The following is a 25,139-nucleotide window of genomic DNA, read 5'->3' as shown; positions in this document are numbered from 1 at the left end:
TGCCGTTTTGAAATCCGTACTGATATTTTGAGATTATTTCCAATTTTTCTATGAAATTTTGGAATTTGTTTGGTGACTACCTTCTCAAATATTTTTGACAGTGATGGAAGAAGAGAGACTGGACAATAATTCCCCATGGGTTCTTTTAAGCCTTTTTTGAATAGTGGCTTAAGTACTGCGTACTTCAGTGTTCCTGGAACTTTGTGTGGCTCCTGTTCTGAGGCCTGTCTGGCTTCAATGGCCCTCAGCTTCCTTGAAGCACACAAACTCTCCCACCCAAGATGGAAGGTGCCTTCAATACAGTGGTGCCCCTAGGAGGGATTACAGAACTGTGATTTCAGGAATTCAGGATGGTGCAAACCAACACATGTTGCAATCATGGGCTAAATGCTTTGTAAGATGGAATCAAAAAGAGAAGAGAATCAAGAATGTGTCTGGAGAATATCTCCCAATGTTGTTGGTAGCGGAGTCTACAAAGCACCAACAGTGGTAGTGGGGGGACTGTGAAGAATAAAATTTATGACCAACTTACCCCAGACAGGTTTAGTAGGCAACATGTCTGGGGAACATTTAAGCAAGATAAGCAGTGTCACCTATCATTATTCAAAGGCATCTTGCGCTTTCTTACTCTGTGTGACAGAGAGTTGTCCTGCTCAAATATAATGTGGTGTTGCTGGACGTAAGAGCAGTACCTACGGTCCTAAATCCTCTGCAATGCAGCAATTTCTCTTCAGTTATTCCTCAGTATATAGGAATCCAGATCACATTTATCCAGTGGTAAACCAAGCCATCAAACTTTGCTTTTATCTGCCAAGCTGCTTAGCAATGCAAGCCTCTAGGAAGCAGTTAGCATAGTAGTATTGATGGTGCATGCCCATCAAGCTTTAACCGTAGGACAGTTTGAAATGGAAATGTCCAAAACACTAAATTTTGTTGTTCAGCATGATTATGACAACATTCTATTGCTTATTACAATTAAAGATGTATATTATCTGTGATAGTTGAAGCCATCTAAAAAACCAATTTATTCCAAAGCAGGTGGCATCCAGCCACTGATGTAGATGCGTCCACACACATTGCAGTGCTTTGATGGTGATACGATCTATTATAGCTACAGAGGAAATGACAACCAAGCTGTGGTGTGTCATATTGAGTGATTTAATACACCTGTGTCGCACGTGACCTTATTTTATCCACTGGTTTCACATGAATCAGCTTTACAACAGTGTATCCTGTAATAAACCACATCAGAGTGTAAACAACTCATTTTCCACAGACTTGTCATTCTGCTGCATTCAGTCAAGACTCATATACCGATATTAAATCCTTTAATATCAATGAAACACATCAGCACGTACTTTTATTGTTTCACTTGTATGGTTCTTCATTGGCTGAGTGTAACACTAACCTTTGAGTCACTTGAAAGTGTGTGGCTATGTCAATGGGTAAGCCATCTCTTTGCAACTTTAGTGATTTAATGCTGGTACTCTGATCTGCTTGTCTTCATTGAGTGAAGTGGCACATTAATCATCACACTGGAGTTGCATTTGTTTAGAGAAGGGTCCAGATCCCCACCCAGTCATCCAGACTTACGTTTTCCATGTTTTCACACATCATTTAATTATATTTCTAGTGTGTGCTGTGCCTGTAATGAGTTCATCATGAGTGGGATGTTAAACCTTAAGCTTCATCTACATCTACATGTACATCCATACTCCGCAAGTCACCTGACGGTGTGTGGCGGAGGGTATCTTGAGTACCTCTATCAGTTCTCCCTTCTATTCCAGTCTCGTATTGTTTGTGGAAAGAAGGATTGTCTGTATGCTTCTGTGTGGGCTCTTAATCTATCTGATTTTATCCTCATGGTCTCTTCGCAGGATATACATAGGAGGGAGCAATATACTGCTTGACTCTTCGGTGAAGGTAAGTTCTTGAAACATTAACAAAAGCCCGTACCGAGCTACTGAATATCTCTCCTGCAGAGTTTTCCACTGGAGTTTATCTATCATCTCCATAATGCTTTCGCGATTGCTAAATGGTCCTGTAATGAAGTGCGCTGCTCTCCGTTAGATCTTCTCTATCTCTTCTATCAACCTTATCTGGTACGGATCCCACACTGCTGAGCAGTATTCAAGCAGTGGGCGAACAAGCGTACTGTAACCTACTTCCTTTCTTTTCGGATTGTATTTCTTTAGGATTCTTCCAATGAATCTCAGTCTGTCTGGCATCTGCTTTACCGACAATCAACTTTATATGATCATTCCATTTTAAATCACTCCTATTGCCTACTCCCAGATAATTTATGGAATTAACTGCTTCTAGTTGCTGACCTGCTATTTTGTAGCTAAATGATAAGGGATCTATCTCTCTATATATTCGCAGAACATTACACTCGTCTACATTGAGATTCAATTGCCATTCCCTGCACCATGCGTCAATTTGCTGCCGATCCTCCTGCATTTCAGTACAATTTGCAATTGTTACAACCTCTCGATACACCACAGCATTATTTGCAAAAAGCCTCAGTGAACTTCCGATGTCATCCACAAGGTCATTTATGTATATTGTGAATAGCAACGGTCCTATGACACTTCCCTGCGGCACACCTGAAATCACTCTTACTTCGGAAGACTTCTCTCCATTGAGAATGACATGGTGCGTTCTGTTATCTAGGAACTCTTCAATCCAATCACACAATTGGTCTGATAGTCCATATGCTCTTACTTTGTTCATTAAATGACTGTGGGGAACTGTATCGAACGCCTTGCGGAAGTCAAGAAACACGGCATCTACCTGTGAACCCGTGTCTATGGCCCTCTGCATCTCATGGACGAATAGCGCGAGCTGGGTTTCACGCGACCATTTTTTTCAAAACCCATGCTGATTCCTACAGAGTAGATTTCTAGTTTCCAGAAAAGTCATTATACTGGAACATAATACATGTTCCAAAATTCTACAACTGATCGACGTTAGAGATATAGATCTATAGTTCTGCACATCTGTTCGATGTCCCTTGTTGAAAACGGGATTGACCTGTGCCCTTTTCCAATCTTTTGGAATGCTACGCTCTTCTAGAGACCTACGATACACTGCTGCAAGAAGGGGGCAAGTTCCTTTGCATACTCCAATTTTATATTATTTCAGCTATTCTTCCTTAGTGCTGCTGTTTCCACAAACATTAGTGTACATACTGCACCAACATGTTATTTGCAAGAAAGTCACAATGAGAAACTTGTTATGGAATCTATCTAGCCTCTAATAAATAATTATTTCTCATGTAGATTCAAAACAATCGTGACTGGAAGTAATTACACTTGCTGTCCCACATACTAGCTCTTTATTGTTACATACATAATATCAGAGAATCATGAAGATGACATATATGTGCTAAATCATAGCTTCCAAAAGGAAGTTGTTTCCTTATGTTAGACGGAAATTCATTGAGAGATGTAAGAGAATATGAAAGTTGTGTCTTAGTATAAAGAACAGTCAGATACCGCTAATAGAATTTTAGTATAGACAATACCGCAAGTATTGAAGAATGTCCTCAGACACACTAAAGCAGTGAATTGTGCCAGGAGAATAGAAAGCTCTCAGAACAAAATTAAAACTAAATGATAAATTGTGAAAGAAGTACCAAGGTAGAATATGGATGCACAATTTATTGCTGCAAACTGTAGTGCATACTGCAGTAACCACCAGAAAGTTCGCGGGAGGCGCACATTGGCACGGCGCATCACTGACAGTAGTTGCCGCAAGTAAAGTCCTGCCCACCAGAAGGCACGCGAGAATTTTGCCGCACCCTCTGCCGGCGGAACAACAAGAACTCAGGCAGCACGGGCAGTGCCCAGCCAGTTCACATTGGGCATACCTAGCGGACAGTTCCCGGACTACACTAGGTGAATTGCGACGGAATCTTGAATCGTGTTACCACACAATTGGCGATGAGGATGGGATCGTTCTTCGTATTTTGCGTCATTGTTCTGGTTTCGCAGCTTATCCACGGCATGGAGGATTTAGTGCAGGTTTTAGTTGAGCAGCAGACGGAGCTCATGGACACCATGAAACAAGTGCTTCTGGCGTTGCTCTCCATGCAGTCTGCTCCAGCGCTGTTCCCTCCTCCCTTTCCCCCGTATGACGAGACGGTGGAGGATTGGGATGCAAATGAACATCGCCTTCGACAGCATTTCCAGGCGTTTTATGTTGCCGATGCGGAGGTATGTTGTGCTCTTTTCTTGTCTTGGATATCTCCCTCGTTGTATCAAGTTTTGCGGCAGCTAGCGCCATTGCAGGAACCCTTGTCCTTGTCATTTGACGCATTGTGCTCATTGATTTCTTCATATTATTGCTGCCGCACGCATGTTGTGGCGGCTAGGGTCAAGTTCTATCAATGCAAGAAACAGCCCCATCAGTCTTACCGGGCGTGGGCTGCTACCCTGCACGATCTTAGTCGCAAGTGTCATTTTGTCACGGAGCAGTCGCGAGAGGCGTATGCCCATGTTATGGTGCACGACGTCATTGTTCGTTCGGCCCCTGATAGGGAGATCCAGCAACGGGCCCTGCAGTTGGAACACCCTTCCCTCGAGGAAGTCTTGTCCATTGCTTAATCGTATGAAGTCTCTCACGCCACAGGTCAACAGTTGGAAGCGTGGTGCGACGTTGTGTTGGTTCAGGGCGGTGCGGCCACGCCTATTGCGTCCAGGATGGATGACGTGCGAGCAGTACAATCCGGCCGTTGCGGCCGCTCCCGCACGGCGCGTAAACAGAGTTCCAGCCGCCGGCCCCTGTTGCCGTCCTGTGTGTCGTGCTATATACATCATGATCGGTCAGAGTGCCCCCAGCATTGGGCCATTTGTTGCAAATGTAATTAAAAAGGACACCTTGCTAAAGTTTGCCGCTCATCCTCAAAAAAATCGAAGGAAGCAGGTACAGAGGACATGGACGTTGACATTCAAGAAGTTTCATTGGGCCAGACTCCCGACGCATTGGCACACAAACTCTTTATCAAGGTGTCGGCTCGGTCGTGCCGATTACAACTACAAGTAGATACGGGCGCGGCAGTCTCCTTGTTGAATGCACAAACTTACTCCGACCTTGGGTCGTCCCCGTTGGCACCAGTTTACCGGCGTCTACGCGGTTATGGTAAACAGTTCATTCCCCTACTGGGTCAATTCACTACCGACAGTACTTACAAATCAGTCACTCGGCCTCTTATTGTTGTTAGTGATGCGAGCTCCGCTAACCTTTTTGGATTGGATGGCTTTCAAGCTTTCGGTTTTTCTATCACAGACACTGTACAGTTGGTCTCTGAAGACGTTCCCTATCAATCATTGGAATCTTTGATCTCTGACTTTCAGGATGTCTTTGAGGAGGGCCTGGGGCATGTTTCCGACTTTGAAGTTCACTTAACATTGAAGGCGTCGGCTCGCCCGAATTTTCTACACGCAAGGCAGATCCCCTTGGCTCTCCGCCCTCAGGTAAAAGCAGAGCTAGACCGGCTGACAGCCCTCTGGGTCGTTCTTCCCATTTCTTCTAGTGAGTGGGCTTCGCCTCTTGTTATTGTCAGGAAACCCTCAGGAAAATTACGTCTTTGTGGCGATTTCAAGGCCACCATTAATTCTCAATTGGTGGTGGACACCTTTCCCTTGCCTCATTCTGATGAATTGTTTTCCGCCACGGCGGGAGGCCAATATTTTTTGAAAATCGATCTTTCAGAGGCTTATTGTCAGATACCACTTGATGAGGACTCCAAACAGCTGGCAGTCGTCAGCACCTCGTTTGGCTTTTACCAATACCAGCGGTTGGCCTTTGGTATATCCAATGCCCTGGCGATATTTCAGCATTATCTTGAGCATGTCACATCGACAATCCCTCATTGTATTAATTACCTGGTCGACATAATTGTCACAGGTCGCAGCACGAAGGAACACTTGCACAACCTTCGATCCCTCTTTCTCAAAATCAGGTCCGTGAGCCTGCGTTGCAACCTGCGTAAGTCGAACTTCTTCCAACCGTCCATTGAGTATGTGGGCGACACCATCTCTCTGCACGGCATCCAGCTGCTAGGAAGTTTGGTCCAAGGTTTCGTCGACCTTCCGTGGCCCGCTTAGCTGAAGGAGTTACAAGCATTTTTAGGCAAGATTGCCTATTACCACCGGTTCATTCCCAGGGCTTCCACCATAGCCCGCCCCCTGTACTGCCTTCTGCACAAGGGTGTTCCTTTTGATTGGTCGCCTGCATGCAAGCAAGCGTTCACCTCGTTGAAGGGCCTCATCACGTTAGTGCCTTGTTTGGCTACTTTTTACCCCAATAAGCCATTGGTCCTGGCTACAGATGCTTCGTAGTATGGGGTGGGGGCGGTCCTGGCCCATCGCAATGCGGATGGCTCCAAGCAGCCACTGGCGTTTGCATCTAAAACTCTTAGTCCCGCGCAGTCCCATTACTCCCAGGTGGAAAAAGAGGCTTTGGCCATTGTCTACGCTGTTACCAAGGTTCACCCTTTCTTGTATGGCACGAAATTTCAGTTACTCACTGACCATAAGCCATTAATATCGTTATTTGGGCCCACCTCTCAGATACCAGATAGGGCGGCCCACGGACTGCAGCACTGGGCATTGTTCCTCTCTAAGTACCAGTACATTCATTTTTGCCCTACCGGACAGCATGCCAACGCCGACACTCTTTCCCGTCTTCCGGTGGGCCCGGATCCTAAGTCCGATTTTGAGGAGATTATGTGTTTTCATTCGGATGTGGCGTCCCACCAAGCGGTTGATGGCTTCCTGATCACTAGTTCTAGAGTCGCCAGGGAAACGGCAGCTGACATGGTTCCCGGCAAGTAGTTCACCTCGTTCAGCAGGGATGGTCGTCCTGACCCCCAGGCCGGGCCACGGACCCTCTTCGTAATTATTTTGTTCTACGAGACCTCCTCTCAGTCTTGGAAGGAGTTCTCCTTCTGGCTACTGATGATACAGCTCCTCGCGTGGTTGTTCCTGCAAGTTTGCGAAGGGAGGTCCTCACGTTATTACATGAGGGGCACTAGGGTGTTTCCCGTACTAAAACCTTGGCTTGCAGACATGTGTACTGGCCTGGTATTGACAGAGAAATGGAGCACTTGGTAGCTGCCTGTTCCCAGTGTGCGAGCCAACAGGCGTCTCCCTGGTCAGCATTCTCTTCATTGCCGCCTGCAACCCAGGTATGGGAGCAGTGAGCGAACAAGTGTACTGTAACCTACTTCCTTTGTTTTCGGACTGCATTTCCTTACGATTCTTCCAATGAATCTCAGTCTGGCATCTGCTTTACCGACGATTAATTTTATAAGGTCATTCCATTTTAAAGCACTTCTAATGTATACTCCCAGATAATTTATGGAATTAACTGCTTCCAGTTGTGACATGCTATATTGTAGCTAAATGATAAAGGATCTTTCTTTCTATGTATTCGCAGCACATTACACTTGCCACTCCCTGCAGGATGTGTCAATTCATTTCAGATCCTCCTGCATTTCAGTACAATTTTCCATTGTTACAATCTCTTGATATACTACAGCATCATCTGCAAAAAGCCTCAGTGAACTTCTGATGTTATTCACAAGATCATTTATATATATTGTGAATATCAACAGTCCTACGACACTCCCCTGTGGCACACCTGAAATCATTCTTACTTTGGAAGACTTTTCTCCATTGAGAATGACATGCTGCGGTCTGTTATCTAGGAACTCTTCAATCCAATCACACGATTGGTCTGATAGTCCATATGCTCTTACTTTGTTCATTAAACGACTGTGGGGAACTGTATCAGATGCCTTGCAGAAGTCAAGACGGCATCTACCTGGGAACCCATGTGTATGGCCCTCTGAGTCTCGTGGATGAATAGCGTGAGCTGGGTTTCACACAATTGTCTTCTTCTAAACCCATGCTGATTCCTAGAGATTAGATTTCTAGTCTCCAGAAAAGTCATTATACTGAAACATAATACGTGTTCCAATATTCTACAACTGATTGACGATATAGATATAGGTCTATAGTTCTGCACATATGTTCCACACCCCTTCTTGAAAACGGTGATGACCTGTGCCCTTTTCCAATCTTTTGGAATGCTACACTCTTCTAGAGACCTACAGTACACCGCTGCCAGAAGGGGGGCAAGTTCCTTCGCATACTCTGTGTAAAATCGAACTGGTATCCCATCAGGTCCAAAAGCCTTTCCTTCTTTGAGCGATTTTAATTGTTTTTCTATCCTTCTGTCATCTATTTTGATAACTCCCATTTTGTCATCTATGCGACAAATCTAGAGAAGGAACTACAGTGCAGTCTTCCTCTGTGAAACAGCTTTGGAAGAAGACATTTAGTATTTCGACCTTTAGTCTGTCATCCTCTGTTTCGGTACCATTTTGGTCAAAGTGTGTCTGGACATTTTGTTTTGATCCATCTACCGCTTTGACATAAGACCAAAATTTCTTAGGATTTTTTGTCAAGTGTTGAACCATCAAGTACTCTGAAATCTGCTTTTTGTCACTTTTGCTATCTTCCTACATTTTTTAATATTTCTATTTGCCGCTGAAATCACCGATTGTGTAACCACTTTATGATTGCTGATTCCCTGTTCTGCTTTTACTGTTTCAAATAGTTCATATCTGTTTGTCACCAGAAGGTCTAATATGTTATCACCATGTGTCGGTTCTCTGTTTAACTGCTCGAGGTAGTTTTCAGATAATGCTCTTAAAAAAATTTCACTGGATTCTTTGTCCCTGCCACCTGATATAAATGTTTGTGTCTCCCAGTCTATATCTGGTAAATTAAAATCTCCACCCAGAACTATAACATTGTCGGGAAATCTACTTGAAATATTTTCGAAAGTTTCCTTCAGGTGTTCTGCCACAACAGCTGCTGAACCAGGGGGCCTACAGAGACATCCAACTACCATGTTTGAGCCTGCTTTAACCATGACCTTCGCCCAAATTATTTCACATTTCGGATCTCCGTCAGTTTCCTTCGATACTATTGCACTTTTTATCACTATAAACACGCCTCCCCCTTCAGTGTCCAGCCTGTCTCTGCGGTATACATTCCAATCTGAGTTTAGAATTTCTTTACTGTTTACATCTGGTTTCAGCCATTTTCCGTCCCTGGTATTATGTGGGCATTGTGACCGTTTATTAATGAGAGCAGTTCTGGGACCTTTCTATAGATGCTCCTGCAGTTTAATATTACCACATTAATATTGTCATTTCCTGTTGCATTTTGCCTACTGCTATCTTGTCGCGTCTCAGGAGGCATCTTGTCGAGCCTAGGGAGGGAATTCTCTAACCTAAAAAACCCACATGTGCACTCCACATGTACTCCGCTACCCTTGTAGCCACTTCTTGCGTGTAGTGCATGCCTTACCTATTCAGGGGGACCCTATGTCTCTCCACCCGAGGTCGAGAAATTTGCACCCCAGATATCTCTGCGTCTGAGCCTCTGGTTTAAACCTTCCACTCGGCTCCAAACCAGAGGACCGCGACCGGTTCTGGGAATGATACTACAAATAGTTTGCTCAGATTCCACCCTGCAAGCGAGGCTTTCCGCCTTCACCAACTCTGCCAACCGCCTGTATGAACTGAGGATAACCTCTGAACCCAGACAACAGGAATCATTGGTGCTGACATGAGCAACAATTTGAAGTTGGGTGCACCCAGTTCTCTCTATCACCGCCTGCAGGGCCTCCTCCACATCTCGGATAAGACCCCCCGGCAAGCAGACAGAGGGAACGCTGGCCTTCTTCCCCGACCTTTCCGCTATTTTCCTAAGGTCCTTCATCACCCGCCTAACATTGGAGCTCCCAATCACTAATAACCCCCCCCCCCCCCCCCCCTCCCTGAGCCTGCTCGGACCTTGCTGAAGGAGCGGCCACATATCCACTCACAGGCAGAGCGGGCGATGCCACGTGGCCAGCCTCCACATTGACCCTCCGCCTCGTGCAACGCGAACGCCGTTGAACCTGCCACTCCCCTTGAGGAGCAGGTGGCCCAAGCGCACCTGTTACCTGCAAAGACGTCTCAGCAGCAGGGACTGTGGGTGAAGCATGTAAGACCTGGGGTGTACCATGCGATGCACCAGACTCCCCACTGCCGCTGCACTCCGAGGCAGAAGCTTGAAGACGGCTGATTGCAGGCATCAGCACATTCGGCTGTTCACGAACAGTGGCCAGCTCCTTCTGCATCCATACACATCAGTCTCACATCCTCTCCATCCTAAGAAATCAACAATTTACTGTAGAGAGTTAATTAATCAGCTTTTAACAAGCCTGCTAATTCACTAAAGGCGGCTGATAGCTGACTAAACTGTGGTTACTGGACACTTCTTGTTGGAAACAATGAAAATAAGCTGGACTGTATTCGAAACAAACACGGAATGTATGGAACACTATTACTAGTACTTGAAAATTAAAGCTTCCTAAAAGCAAAAACACACAGAAAAAGAAGTGACAAGTAAGGAAAACACAGTTAATACTTAAATTTACGTAGCTTGCTCCACAGGAGATGTGAAGGAGACTGCAGTTACGATGACTAATAGGTTGAGGACAGTAAGTATTTTCTTTGATTTAACAAAAGAATATGATTGTATGGACCATGGAATATTATGGGACTAGAGAAAAAGTTAAACAATGGTTTACATCATATCTAGAATGTAGGAAGCAGAAAGTTGTCCTCCAGTCTCAACAAACAGGACATGGTTTTAAATCTAACTGGGGTCACCTTAAGTGCCACAGCCTTCTGTTCTGTGTCTGTTGTTTATCTTGACATATATCAATTGTTATTATGTGGAACATAAAATAAACGATGTAACTAACAGGGTAATCAGAACCATCAGCATGTGGTTTTCTGATAAAAGATCGACACTTAATTGCAACAAAACAGAATGCATACTATTTCTGACAAGTGATTTGTGTAGGAAGCAGTTTCATTGTCTCAGGGTGGTAAAAATTCAAAGAAGTCAACCACTTTAAATTGCTAGGACTGAGAATATATGGAAAACATTTTTGGAAGTATCATGTTCAAGATCGTGTGCAGAAATTGAGTGCTGCTATCTACACTATGAATGATCTCCACTGTCTGGGACATTGAAACATGAAGGCTTGTGTACTTTGATTGCTTTCGCTCTATTATCTTGTACAGCATTCTACTTTGTGGCAGCGCTGTGCACTCACCAAGAATATTCGTAGCCCAGAAAAGGATGGTCAGAGTGATCTGTGTTGTCAATTCGCAAATTTCATGTAGGTTGTTGTTCAGGTGTCTTCCTGTATTCCGTAATGGGATTTGTTGTGGAGAACATTGACTCTTTCAGATGGAACTGCAACATCCAATCAGTGAACACTAGATGGAAAGATGACACACACTTGGACAATATTTCCTTAAGCATTGTACAGCAAGGTGTGCACTATGCAGCAGATTTCATTTCCAGTAGGCCTTCAGTAGAACTAAAAAAGAAAAGAGTTATAAAAACAAATATTCAAACCAGAGTTTTGTAGTTTCCTTGTGACACATTCCTTCTTTTGTGCGCAAGAGTTCCTAACAGTAGATGAGAACATTTTTCTGTGATATGTTATGTATATATTCTCTCAATTTTTTTGTTTTGTTCTTTAATTCTTTCATTTATGAATTTTCTAATCAACATTCCGTAAACTATATGCTCACTTCTTCAGTGACCAGGTAGCACTGATTCATGTATGCCCACAGAATAGGATAAATAAAAACATAAGACAAGTAATAAGTTTAGGAGTGCTGCAGGGAAGTGTGCTTGAACCCTTGCTGTTCATGCTGTATATTAAAGACCTTGTAGACAGTATTAACCTCGAATATCTTTTGAAGGATGCAGTTAACTGTAATTAAGCACTACCTGAAAAAAAGTGCACAAATATTCAGTCATATGTTTGTAACACTTCAAAGTGGTATACAGATTAGCAGTTCTTAAAGTGCTGATAAGTGGAAAATTGTGCATTTCGCAATAGGAAAGAGCATAATATCCTATGACTACTGTATCAACGAATCATATTTGGAATCATTGAACTCTCACAAATGCCTCGGTGTAATAGTAGGTAGGAAACGAAGTTTAACAATCACATAAGTTCAGTTGTATATAAAACATGTTGCAGACTGCAGTCCATTAGTAGAATGCTAGAGAAATTAAATAAGTCTATAGTGGCAATTGCTTACAAAACACTTGTGCATTAAATCCTAGATTACTGCTTAAAGTGTGTGTGGGACGTGTAAGAAATATATCTGACAGGGGATATTGAACATATACAAAGAAGGACAGCATGAATGAACAGTCGCAGGTTCGTTTGATCCATGGCAGAGCATCACGAAGATGCTGATAAAACTGAATTGGCAGATACATGAAGATGATGCAGAGTACACCATGAAAGCTTACTTACAAAGCTTTGAATATATTACTACACAATACATATCGGACCCGAAGGGATCACAAAGACAAGATTGGACCTAATTAAAGTGATCCAGAGGCAGATAAACAAATTTATTGAGATAAATGTTGCTGTTCTAAGTACCCTATACCATGCACTTTATGGTGATTTGCAGAATCCAGGTAAAAATGTGGATAGATATGTTGCAGAAGAGTAATATGGTGGGACAGGGGGAAGGGGGAAAGGGGGGGGGGGAGAGAGAGAGAGAGAGAGAGAGAGAGAGAGAGTGGGAATGGGAGGGGGGGCTGGGGGCTGTAAACAACAAAAGATCTATAATTCTCTTTTATCTACACTGCATATTGTTGTAGTGGTGTGCAACTAAGAAGGCAGCTGAATGATGGGTTCTGTGCAGAGAGGGATGGAGAATACATTGCGGCATGGACAGTGTGCTCTCCGTCTCCCTTCATCCCACATACCCCAGCTGTCACCTATCCAAGTAACTGGCAACATTCAAGTAAGTGCCACAATGGGCCACTGTTGCTGCTTCGGACTCTCCCTAGATGAGTGTACAAGTCCAGAAAAATATTTCTGTCACTTCTTAATGAAATATTTGGTGTGTTTGCTTTATGCCACCCATAAAAGAATGCAAAAGTGGCTGACAAAATTCCCTCACCATACGTATATTAACATAAAAGACACTAAGTGAACAGGACACACTTAGAATTGCACAGTACACGTAGACACAGCAGAATGACAGTGTTGGCTGGAGCATAGCAGGGTACACTGCGCCTCGCCACTACACATCGTCCCACTGCCTGCCTTCTTAAGTGCGCACCATTGTGATAGAACACATTATTTGTTTTTAAGTATATAACTCCAGGAAATTTTAATGACACGTATATCTGTTGACACAGCGTACAGGTTGGTACCCAAAACATTACAGCTTTTCAGTTTCTGGGCGTTGTGTTTCAGGGAGCAAAGCAGAAATTTGAAATGGTTGAAAAGAAAAGCAAGTCAATGATGGCCATTCGTAAGATCCGCTCCTTTGAAGAAGAGTTCAACACTCAGGTCTTCACAGATGCCGCACAAGAAATTTACATAAATGCTCACAACTGCATGGCAAGGTAAAAACTGTGCAGACAGTATTGTATCATAGTTTTAAAACACAAGACACCAATATGTAACAATACACTAAAGTTGTTTTATTTTCTGTCGATACAGCAAGGATTTTGAGAAGTTACAACAGTTTGTTACTGAACGTGCCTATCCAGTGAGTACAACAGAAAACTTGTTTTTTTTTTTTTGCGCTAAATAGACTCATTTGGAATCTTGTTTTTTTTTCTATTTATCTAGAAACACACAGAGGTTGAATTTTTGAATCTCATTATTCATTTTGGCTAGAATATCACTCTACATCTAATTATATTTATTTTGCTTATCTGAAATTCCTTTATTTCAAGATAATTTATAATCCTACTTTAACTGGTCATGTATTTCTTTCAATTAAAAGTTTGCTGATGTGATCTGCACCAATTGCATAAGATGATCAGTGAAGTGTGAAAAGAAAGTAAAATGCAAATAATAAATTTTGACAGTAGTCTACAGGTAGCAAAAAAGAGAGCAAGAAAGGAGTAAATATTCGAAGAGGAAAAATGTGTCACTAGTATGAAAGGACAAACTTTAAAAAAGGTTGTATTAATAAATGTCATAATATGATTTGAAACTTCTAAAATATGGAGTGAATGAAAGTTGTATGCCTCATGTGACAGATTAAAACTGTATGCTGGGCATGGATGTGAACATGGATCCAGGTTTGAGATCTGATCTGACACACACTTTTTATCTTATCTATCAGATGGGTCAACACAAGTAAATACACTACCAAAGAGTTGCAGTTTCATTTTAGGGGAAGTTGCTGGTTAAAACTGTGGAATTTTGACAAAATGAAAGACATAAGAATTTTGGCTGGTTGTAACTGTTTTACTGTGGGAAAACGAGCATCTGTAGATAGTACACCATAGGGTAGAACAGAATTTTATTGTTGTTAAAATGCTAAGCTGCACAACTATTTCTTAATGCCAATAGCTTTATGAAGTTGTTATTAATGAACAAAACCTTATTAGTGCAGTGTGTGCACATATGGAAAGTTGTTGGTGGACTGTAAATAAGGATGAAGGTAACATTTCACCAAAAAGAAGACTGACAACATTGATAGCTTTCCGAAAGCCTCAAATTATTTATGTGCAGTGTTTGTGTAAGAACTGTAGAGATCATATAATTTCATGTCATTAATGTTTTCAGTGTTGACTCATGATAATAGAGTGCATTTTGTTTTATTAAACATGAGTTCAAATTCTCAGGCAACAAGCAGAAAATTTGTCCCCATTGAACCCAGGTAAAAGACCTGTCTGGTGGAATTCAGAATGTGACAAAATTCATGAAGTAAGACATCATGCATGGTTCGAACCTGTATTTAAAACAGAAGAAAATGCAAGCAACCTCAAAAATGTCAGGAAAAAGTTCACACAAATTATCAGGCAAACCAAGAGACAATCACAGAAAGATCTAATTGACTCAGTAGAAGAAAATAACCACAAAACCAATTCCAGAGACTTCTACAAAATGTTTGGAAGACAGTTACAAAAATTTGCCCTCCCACGTTAATGCTGAAAACAGCATGTAATGACAAGGAAAATGCCAAAATCATGGCAAAAGCATTTAGTAAACTTTTGAATTGTGAAGAACCCCAGGAACTTTTAGCAATTAATACAGACACACCTATCAAGACTCCACCTGATTTCATAAATCCTCCAACAATCCAAGAGGTGTAAACAGCACTCAGAGAGATGAAAAATTGGTACGCAGAGAAGACCAAGTTTTCGCAGAAATGTGGAAATATGCCAATGATACAGTTCGAACATCCTTACACGTAGGTGTATTGCAGGGAAGTTCCCACCTGCACAATTCAGAAAAGCTGATGTTGGTGGGAAGGATCCATATGACACAGGCTGTGACTGTGAAGCAGTCATTGAAATGAGGGATGTCATGTTTGGCCGGCGTGCTCCGCAACAGGGTGCTCCACTTGTTACTTGGCCACAGTTTGTCAGTTGCCATTCAAGCAGACAAACATCTTGTTGGTTGTCATGCCCACATAGAGTTCAGCACAGTGGTTGCAGCTTAGCTTGTAGATCACAGAGGCTGGTTTCACAGGTAGCCCTGCCTTTGATGGGATAGGTGCTGTTTGTGACTGGACTGGAGTAGGTGGTGATGGGAGGATGTATAGGACAGGTCTTGCATCTAGGTGTATTACTGGGGTATGTGCCATGATTTAAGGGGTTGGGAGCTGAGGTTGTGTAGGGATTGATGGTTTATTGTGCAGGTTCCATGGATGGTGGAATGCCACTGTAGGAGGGGTGGGAAGGATAGTGGGCAGGGCATTTCCCATTTCAGGGTAAAATCTCACTGTCTGGCCACAGAGGAGCATTCCCCTCATAACTTAGTACCAGTCATGACTGGAGCAACTGAATTACATTCTTCGCCAGGGTTTCAACTGCCTCTTGTCGTATCCTGAAATGGGAAATGCCCTGCCCACTATCCTTCCCACCCCTCCCACAGTGATTTGATTTGATTTCATTTATTTTATTGCATAACATATAATATTCTGATCATGTGATCTGTCGTACTGGAAACAAGTAAGTATATAATTTTGGGGATTGAGTTTACAGACTTAAAAATAATAACAAGTATAGTTATCAAACAATTTTCTACCAGTACAATACTTTTACATTTTTGTACTTTTTTTCATAGATGTTAGTTGCCCTGTTTAAATTATCACCTCAGCATTCATAAACTCCTCCACTGAATAATAACATTTTTCCACTAAGAGTTCATGTAAGTTTTTCTTTAGATGACCCATTTCCATGCTCAAAATATCACAGTCCTTTAATTTCTTGTATATTTTCATGCTCATTTATTGAGGAGTCATAGAATATAGCTTTAATTGGTGTGGAGGGAGCATAAAATTTTGTTTTTGCCTTGTTGTGTAATTATGTTTGAAATGAAATTCTTTGAAAAGTTCAGATTTACTGCACAGGAAAATTAGAATTTCAAAAATGTATAGTGACGGAACAGATAATATATTTAATTTTTTAAACAATGTGCAACATGAGGTTCTTGGCTGTGCAGCACACATATTCGTAATGATTCTTTTTTTAAGTTTTAATATCCGCACTATATAACTTGAATTGCCCCAAAAAAGTATGCCATATCTGACAACAGATTTGAAGTAACTATGGTACACAATTTTTCGGCTGTCCATGTCTTTTACATCATGTGTTATTCTGCGGTCCACTGAAACTACACAATATGCTCGTCCATCCCTACGCAACCCCTGCTCACAACCCCTTACCTCATGGCTCATACGCCTGTAATAGACCTAGATGCAAGACCTGTCCTATACATTCTCCCACCTCAACCTGCTCCAGTCCAGTCACAAACATGACCTATCCCATCAAAGGCAGTGCTATCTGTGAAACCAGTCATGTGATCTACAAGCTAAGCTGCAACCTCTGTGCTGAATTCTATATGGGCATGACAACCAAGAAGCTGTCCATCAGCATGAATGGCTATTGACAAACTGTGGCCAAGAAACAACTGGACTATCTTGTTTCTGAGCATGCTGCCAAACATGACATCCTTCATTTCAATGACTGCTTCCCACCAACACCAGATTTTCTGAATTGTGCACATGGGAACTTTCCCTGCAATATATCATACGTTTCCATAACCCTCCTGGCCTCAACCTCATTGTCGTCTCCCATCCAGCCCATTCTCTGGTCCCATGCCAGCACTACACAGCCCTCATGCCTCCATCGCACCCAGTCTTCTTACTTCTGTCCTTTTTCGCTATGCTCTGCTCACCTCCCCAGGTCTCTGTATAACCTCCTGTAGCTGCCCTACCCTCTTTTTACGTCATCTCTGCGCACTCCCAGTAGCATGTCACTCTCCGCCTCCTCTACCGTACTATCCCTCCCCTCCCCGCCCCAGCCTCCTCCATACACCACCCAGTCGCCACTCCCATCATGCACTGGTGTATGTGGCTTCAGTTGTCTGAGACTGCAGTCATGTGTGTGTGAGGTGCATTTGTGTGACTGTGTGTGTGTGTGTGTGTGTGTGTGTTTGTGTGTGTGTGTGTTTTGTCTAATTTTGACCAAGGCCTTACTGGCTGAAAGCTATATTTGTGACAATGTTTCCATTGTGCCCGTCTGCGACTCAGCCTCTCCGCTATATGGGGAGCAGCAACTTTCCTTTTCACAATATTGTTATAATCCTTCATTCTCCTACACTATTTAAAACAGCCTGCCAACACTGGGGTAACTTTTCAATTCCATGACAGTAGAAATCACTTGGTGTGTTCCTTCAGGGTTGTTCGATAAAGAGAGGGAAAGGTGAAAATCTGATGGATAAAGATGAGATGAATAAGGTGGGTGCAGAATGGCTCCCCAACCCAACTCCTGTGCAGTGTTTTCTGTGTCTAGCAAATGGTTCAAATGGCTCTGAGCACTAGAACTTAGAACCACTTAAAGCTAACTAACCTAAGGACATCACACACATCCATGCCCAAGGCAGGATTTGAACCTGCAACCATAGCGCTCACACGGTTCCAGACTGAAGCGCCCAGAACCGCTCGGCCATTCCTGTGTCTAGTAGAATGTGGGCAGTCGTTATCATGGAGTAGCATCATTTCACACAGTCTTGCTGATCATTGTTTCTGGATTGCATTGTTAACAATAAATGTCAGCAGGGATGGTTACACCCCGGGGAAGCAATTCATAGTACACCACACCATCGCTGTGCATAACATTATGTTTTCTGGATGTATGCAGGTCTTTGTACATGGAGTTGCTGATTTGTTTGGGCACACTCATTCCTTTTGTTTCCGTATGTTAGCATAAAGACACCATTTCTCATAAGCAGTAACAAGTCAAGATAGGAATGGTCAGTGTTGTGCACAAGCCAACTGATAATGGCTTAGAGCATGTAGTACCCATACATGCGATATTTGAACCTTCACAATGCAAAAGTCACAAATGGTGGAATTCATCATATTTGCAGTTCTCGAGTACACTGATGTGAATAATTGTGGATTAATACACTACTGTCCATTAAAATTGCTACATCACGAAGAAGACGTGCTACAGACGCGAAATTTAATCGACAGGAAGAAGATGCTGTGATATGCAAATGATTAGCTTTTCAGAGCATTCACTCAAGGCTGGCACCGGTGGCGACACCTACAACGTGCTGACATGAGGATAGTTTCCAACCAATTTCTAATACACAAACAGCAGTCGACCAGCGTTGCTTGGTGAAACGTTGTTGTCATGCTTTGTGTAAGGAGGAGAAATGCGCACCATCACATTTCCGACTTTGATAAAGATTGGATTGTAGCCTATCACGATTGTGGTTTATTGCATCGCCACATTGCTTCTCCCATTGGTCAAGATCCAATGACTGTTATCAGAATATGGAATCGGTGGGTTCAGGAGGGTAATACGGAACGCCGTGCTGGATCCCAACGGCCTCATATCACCAGCAGTCGAGATGACAGGCATCTTATCCGCATGGCTGTAATGGATCGTGCAGCCACATCTCGATCCCTGAGTCAACCGATGGTGACATTTGCAAGACAACAACCATCTGCACGAACAGTTCGACGACATTTGCAGCAGCGTGGAATATCAGCTCGGAGACCGTGGCTGCGGTTACCCTTGATCCTGCATCACAGACAGGAGCGCCTGCGATGGTGTACTCAATGACGAACCTGGGTGCATGAATGGCAAAACATCATTTTTTCCCATGAATCCAGGTTCTGTTTACAGCTTCATGATGGTTGTATCCGTGTTTGGCGACATCGTGGTGAACGCACATTGGAAGCGTATATTCGTCATTGCCATACTGGCGTATCACCCGGCCTGATGGTATGGGGGCCCATTGGTTACACGTTTCGGTCACCTCTTGTTCGCATTGACGGCACTTTGAACAGTGGACGTCACATTTCAGATTTGTTATGACCCGTGGCTCTACCCTTCATTCGATCCCTGCGAACCCTTTCATTTCAGCAGGATAATGTACGACCACATGTTGTAGGTCCTGTACGGGCCTCTCTGGATGCAGAAAATGTTCAGTTGCTGCTCTGGCCAGCACATTCTCCAGATCTCTCACCAACTGAAAAGTCTGGTTAATGGTGGCCAAGCAACTGGCTCGTCACAATATGCCAGTCACTACTTTTGATGAACTATGGTATGGTGTTGAAGCTGCATGGGCAGCTGTACCTGTACACGCCATCCAAGCCCTGTTTGATTCAATGCCCAGGCGTATCAAGGCTGTTATTATGGCCAGAGGTGGTTGTTCTAGGTAATGATTTCTCAGGTTCTATGCACCCAAATTGTGTGAAAATGTAATCACATGTCAGTTCTAGTATAATATATTTGTCCAATGAATACCCACTTGTCATCTGCATTCCTTCTTGGTTTAACAATTTTAATGGCCAGTAGTGTATATTTAAACAATCTTCACCATACCCCAAAGGTCTTTCTGAACATGGAGGGTCATTAATGTCAAAACGAATCTTTTTAAAATGAGAAAACCATTTTCTTTCCATGCTCTGACCAGTGGCATGGTAAAAATGTTTATGGCTGCATCTGTTGCTGTCACCCTTCTATTGATCTCAAACAAAAGAATATGTTGGAAATGTTCCGATTTCTCCACTGGGAACTCCATTTTCTAGCTTCCACAGCTCAACTTACTATCTCCAAATGACAGTATGGAAACTCAAATAGCGGCAGTGAATTACAAATAAAAAATAGCAATCGATAAAGAAACCCAAAACAATTGGAATGCCAACATGCAAATAAAAATACTACGAACTTGTGCACCAACCTAATATCATCAGTTTACAGTTGAGTTTGGTTATGTTCTGTCAGTGTTACAATGGAATCTGTTACACAGTAATGTATCAATAAAGTGATTACAGGGAAGTTTTTATTTCTTTGTTCAGGACACTTTAATTTCTGTACTACATAAAATCTTATTCAGTAAGTTCAATCTGGATTTCAGTGTCAGTTACTTATTCTTGGTTTAGTATCTTCACTGAACAAGAATGACTGCAACTATTATTCCTGTAGGTGTGTTTGCCAGTGCAGGGTGCTGAACCACTGAATGAGGCTTTCCTTATATAAATTTAGTTTTAGTTCCATTATTACAAACTGGAAAATTTTGCGCTAAAGTGAAAACAATCAATGTTTTACAAAATAATTTAATTGGATAGTTAAAAAATGTACTCAGCAAGCAGCAGCAGAACACACACATAAAAGAGGGTGGTAATTAAGCAAGCTTTCAGAGCCTTTGGTCCATTCTTCAGGCAGAAGGTTGAAGGGAAGAAAGAGGGGTGAAGGAAAAGGACTGGAGAGTTCTAGGAAAAGGAGTAGGTTTCGGGAAAGTCACCCAGAACTGCAGGCAGGGGAGACTTACCGCTCGGGATGGGAAGGAAAGACTGAATCTGCCTGAAGGAGGAGTCACTGGCTCTGAAGGCTTGCCTAATTACAACACTATTTTATGTGTTGCCACTTGGTGAATAGATTTTTTTATGTATCCAATTAAATTATTTTAACAGTAAAGTAAGGAATATAAGCTGCAAACTACAGTAAAAAAGGAGTAGTACTTCATTAGTAATGATTTCAGAGAGAAATGGTTTGGCAAACAGTGCATGGGACCAGTGCATGACACCAGTCTTAACACCATTGTTGCAGTTTGAATATGTATAAGTCTCCTTTCATTAAGTCACTGTTAAAGCCATAGTCCCTCACTGTGCAAAGAAAGTGGAAGAAGTAGGGATAATACTAAGAGCTGATATGAAATAATACGGTCATATAAAATTGTTATTAGGGAAGGCAAGTGGAAAACAGGTCTGCTGTAAGGGACCTGTGTAAGAGCAGTGCATCTGTAAACAAAATTTCGTACAAGACAGTAGTCAGACCAATTCTAGAATATTGTTCCACATTTGCAGCCTGACAACAGGTATCAAATGAATTCAGAGAAATAATGCTAGAATCGTAACAGGATGGGATAGTCTGTATGAAAGTGTAATAGAAATGTTAGGGGAACATAAGTGGGAATCCTTGAAAGAAAGATGGCATAGTTTTCATAAAACCCTGTTGGATAAATTTAGAGGACTTTTATTCAAGAGAGACTGTGCAGTCAACTTGCTGCCACCATCATATATTTCACATAGGGATCATGAGAATAATGTAAGAGCGATTAGGCCACATAAAGAGGCATATAGACAGTAATTTTTTACTCTCTCAGTATGCAGATGGCTTAGGACAGGGAATAACTAGTACTGGTAGCTGCGATATATTCCTTGCAGTGAACTGTGTAGTGGATTGTGCAGTGTAATGCAGGTATAGGAGGAAGGAAGATTTGTGTGGAAACTTGTTTAAGATCAAAAGAAGCAAACAATAGAAAATAATGTATGTGGAATGCAGTTCTGATTTTGCTGACTTAAATGGATATCATTATACTGGGTATTATTAAGTATAAATGCAGATATTTTTATTGGTGATTGATGACAGTGTACTGAACAACATTACATCAATATTTACTTCATTTGCAGATTAATAATTATAGCTATTGTGAGTAGTATGTCTTTAGGTTGGTTAGTATCTCCAAGTACACAAGGCACTAGCAAGCCTTAATATTTGTTTTTCCCAGGCATCAGGTGAGGTATTGAAATGTGGATGCAAATTGATTCTCTATATTGACAGGTGTAGTTCACTTAACGGTGCAATTACGACTGAACAGAAAACATCTGGTAGTAAATTATGTGTCTGTTAAACACAGAGAAAAAACCATTAACACACTGAAATGGGTACATATTAAAGTACCAATGATGACAATATCTGTACTTGTACCCCAAGACCCTCTATGTACATATGGTTTGTTCTCATTGTTTTCTCTTTTCAGCAAATTAAGCATAATTCAGAAGATAAAACAATACACTGGAAATTTGTTAAATCATTAGAAGCACCAAGAGTTGTTCATGCTCGTTGTACAGACATCATCTCAAAGGAAAATGTATTTGCACAGGTGACAGTGAGATTTCATACACAGCAGGTAATGAAATTTTGATACCTGATGTTATCATATGAAGGGTTAAAAATTTTATCTCCGATTCTGGTAACTGAATAACATTAAACTAACATTGTTTTGAAATAATGTGTGTGTAACATTTTCACCTCTAAGAGTTATAGTAGCTTTCAGAGACATTAAAGTAGTAATAGTATTGTGGTCTTTGGTCTGGAGACTGGTTTGATGCAACTCTCTGCATTAGTCTGTACTAAGCCCTCTTCATTTCTGCATAACTAGTGCAACATACGTGCATATGAACCTGCTTACTGTTGTCAATCCTTAGGCACCCTCAGCCATTTTTATCTTGCACACTCCCTCCATTGCCAAACTGAAGATTTCTTGATGTCTTAGGACATGTTCTATCAACTGATCTGTTCTTAATACTTAAGTGAAATAGCTGGTTCTTGCAATATGACTGAATATTTGAGTAGTTGTTTGTGGATAGCATTTCAAGTGCATTGTGGAACTTAAAATTTGTAGGAAAGATTGAGTTTCTGGCTATTGTAATTATAAAGCCATAGTAAATAGAGTAAAATCTCAATAATCATTATAATGTTAGGGCTCTTGATAAATGTTTAATGAGAATGTTTTATTTCAGTATGCTTATTTGGTGATACTAATACAATCACCTGTCATTTCATAGTAGTTGATACAGTACAAATTTTAAAATTATAATCATTCTCAGGCGTACAACGTGCTGCTGGAGAAAGGTCTGCTCAGAAATATCAGTGGAGTACAGTATTTAACTTTACTTATCCACATTGCTCCTGCGTGTTTTCTAATGCTGTCTGTCTACCTTTCATTTCATCATTCTTGATACTGTTCTTGCCTTTTAAAATCCAACAAAAATTTCCTTGGTTCATCAGTTTGCCTGGTTACATGTTCCACCTACCTCTATTTAATTTTCATTACAGTCATTGAGCTCAGAAGGCTGATAACCTACTAGCTTTAAATAATGCTATCAAAGAAAGTGACAAAAAAGAATACCAAATGGATAATATTGTTGTTGACAAAGGCTTTATTAAGGAAGTGCGAAATGGTTTTTGAATTGGGACATGGAATATCAGGTCCTTCATGACAGGAGGAATGGTAATGGAAATGTCATGTGGGTAGGGCATCCTGTTGGGTAGGCTGGTTGCCTGGTGCAAGTCTTTTCAGGTGATGCCACTTTGGCGACTTGCGTGTCGAACAGGAGGCATGAAACAATTGGAAGAGATGCTCAGTAACTACAAATGCATCGTGACAGTCCTCCAAGAATTCCCCAAGGGATCATGAAGATCGGTAATCAGTACACCCTCTTTAACAGCAATGATTCACACCCAGAATGGACCTCAGGAGTTGGTTTAGCTGTCCATGACAAAGTATGTACAGGTGTTAACCAAGTGGACGTCGAAATGTTATCTCTTATGTATGATAGTGTTAAATGCATCTCCATAAAAAATTTGGTCGTCAATTACCATTCACCATCAGAAGACACAGTTGATGAGGCGAAAAACAACTTTTATGCAGAGTTGGAGAAAGTCATAGATAGATTACTAGAACATACAGCTCACCTAGTCTTGGAAGACTTAAATGCACAAATTGGGAAGCAGGAGGAAAATTGGATGATTGTCAGCCTAGATAGTCGACATGAGGAAAGCAATGAATGTGGTGCTTGACTGAATAATTTTGCTGCCAATAGAAGAATGACCACTGGGAGTATGTATTTCCCTCGCAAGACGATACATAAAATCACATGTTTGCCAGACTAAAAACCAGACTGATCACATTTTGGTGGATGGGAATCGCTGTGGGTGTGTTGAAGAAGTAAGGACATTTTGCAGGGCTGATATGAATTCTGACCATCTTCTAGTGATTCTGAAACTGCGACTGAAATTATCCACCAAATCGTGAAAGAGAAATGAGGCAGTGGCTTGTCATGCCAAAGACATGCTTGCAAATGTACAAGTGAGATAGTGGTAGCAAGAAAAAATGATGACTCGCCTATTGTCCAGGATCGCAGGTGGAGTTGAAGAGAAAAGGCGGTCACGAAGAGAGGGTGTCAATCAAACTGCAAGTGAGGAACTGGGACAGCAACCAAAGCCAATGGAAAAGCCATGGTTTGATGGTGATTGATGATGAATATAAAGAGGTGGTGAAGATAGGACAGCACAAAGATTAGAATGGCTGAAGAATCCCACTGACAACACAAAGGTAGCATACACAAAGAAGACTAACAGAATTATAAAACAGAAGAAACGAAATATGGTAAACAGTTATTGAGACAAATTGAGGAGTCAAGGAAAGCAACTTGATCCTTCTTTCAGTGGACAAGATTTATGAGAGGTGTTTATAGACCGCAAACTTTAATCCTGATGGATGAAGAAGAAAGCGTGGTTCCTTCAGTGGAGCAAGCACATGCCTTTGGAAAATATTTTGATCTTCATGAAGATCAGGTAGAAACAAAAGAACTGGAGAGATTAGAAGGGACAGAAGAAGAAGTAGTTCTTGAGCCAACACTGGATGAGATAAAAACCATTCTGGGGGCCCTGGCATCATTGTAGAGT

General features: G+C 41.8%; 1 protein-coding gene across 3 annotated transcripts in view; it reads left to right on the top strand.

The window, feature by feature from the left end:
- Positions 1-25,139, top strand: part of LOC126276820 (probable 39S ribosomal protein L45, mitochondrial) — an 80,035-nt gene that overhangs the window by 38,858 nt on the left and 16,038 nt on the right. For 2 of the 3 annotated variants that reach the window (XM_049977307.1, XM_049977308.1), the window contains exons 4-6: positions 13,378-13,529; positions 13,627-13,675; positions 22,429-22,578. In XM_049977307.1, the coding sequence (XP_049833264.1) occupies positions 13,378-13,529; positions 13,627-13,675; positions 22,429-22,578 (351 nt within the window). The remainder of the gene's footprint in view (positions 1-13,377; positions 13,530-13,626; positions 13,676-22,428; positions 22,579-25,139) is intronic. The other variant, XM_049977309.1, reaches the window with a different exon arrangement.

The sequence above is a fragment of the Schistocerca gregaria genome, chromosome 1, assembly GCF_023897955.1.
Source record: "Schistocerca gregaria isolate iqSchGreg1 chromosome 1, iqSchGreg1.2, whole genome shotgun sequence".
NCBI classification, from domain to species: Eukaryota; Metazoa; Arthropoda; class Insecta; order Orthoptera; family Acrididae; genus Schistocerca; species Schistocerca gregaria.
The sequence above is the reverse complement of the archived record's forward strand: the minus strand, read 5'-3'. Positions and strand labels throughout refer to the sequence as shown.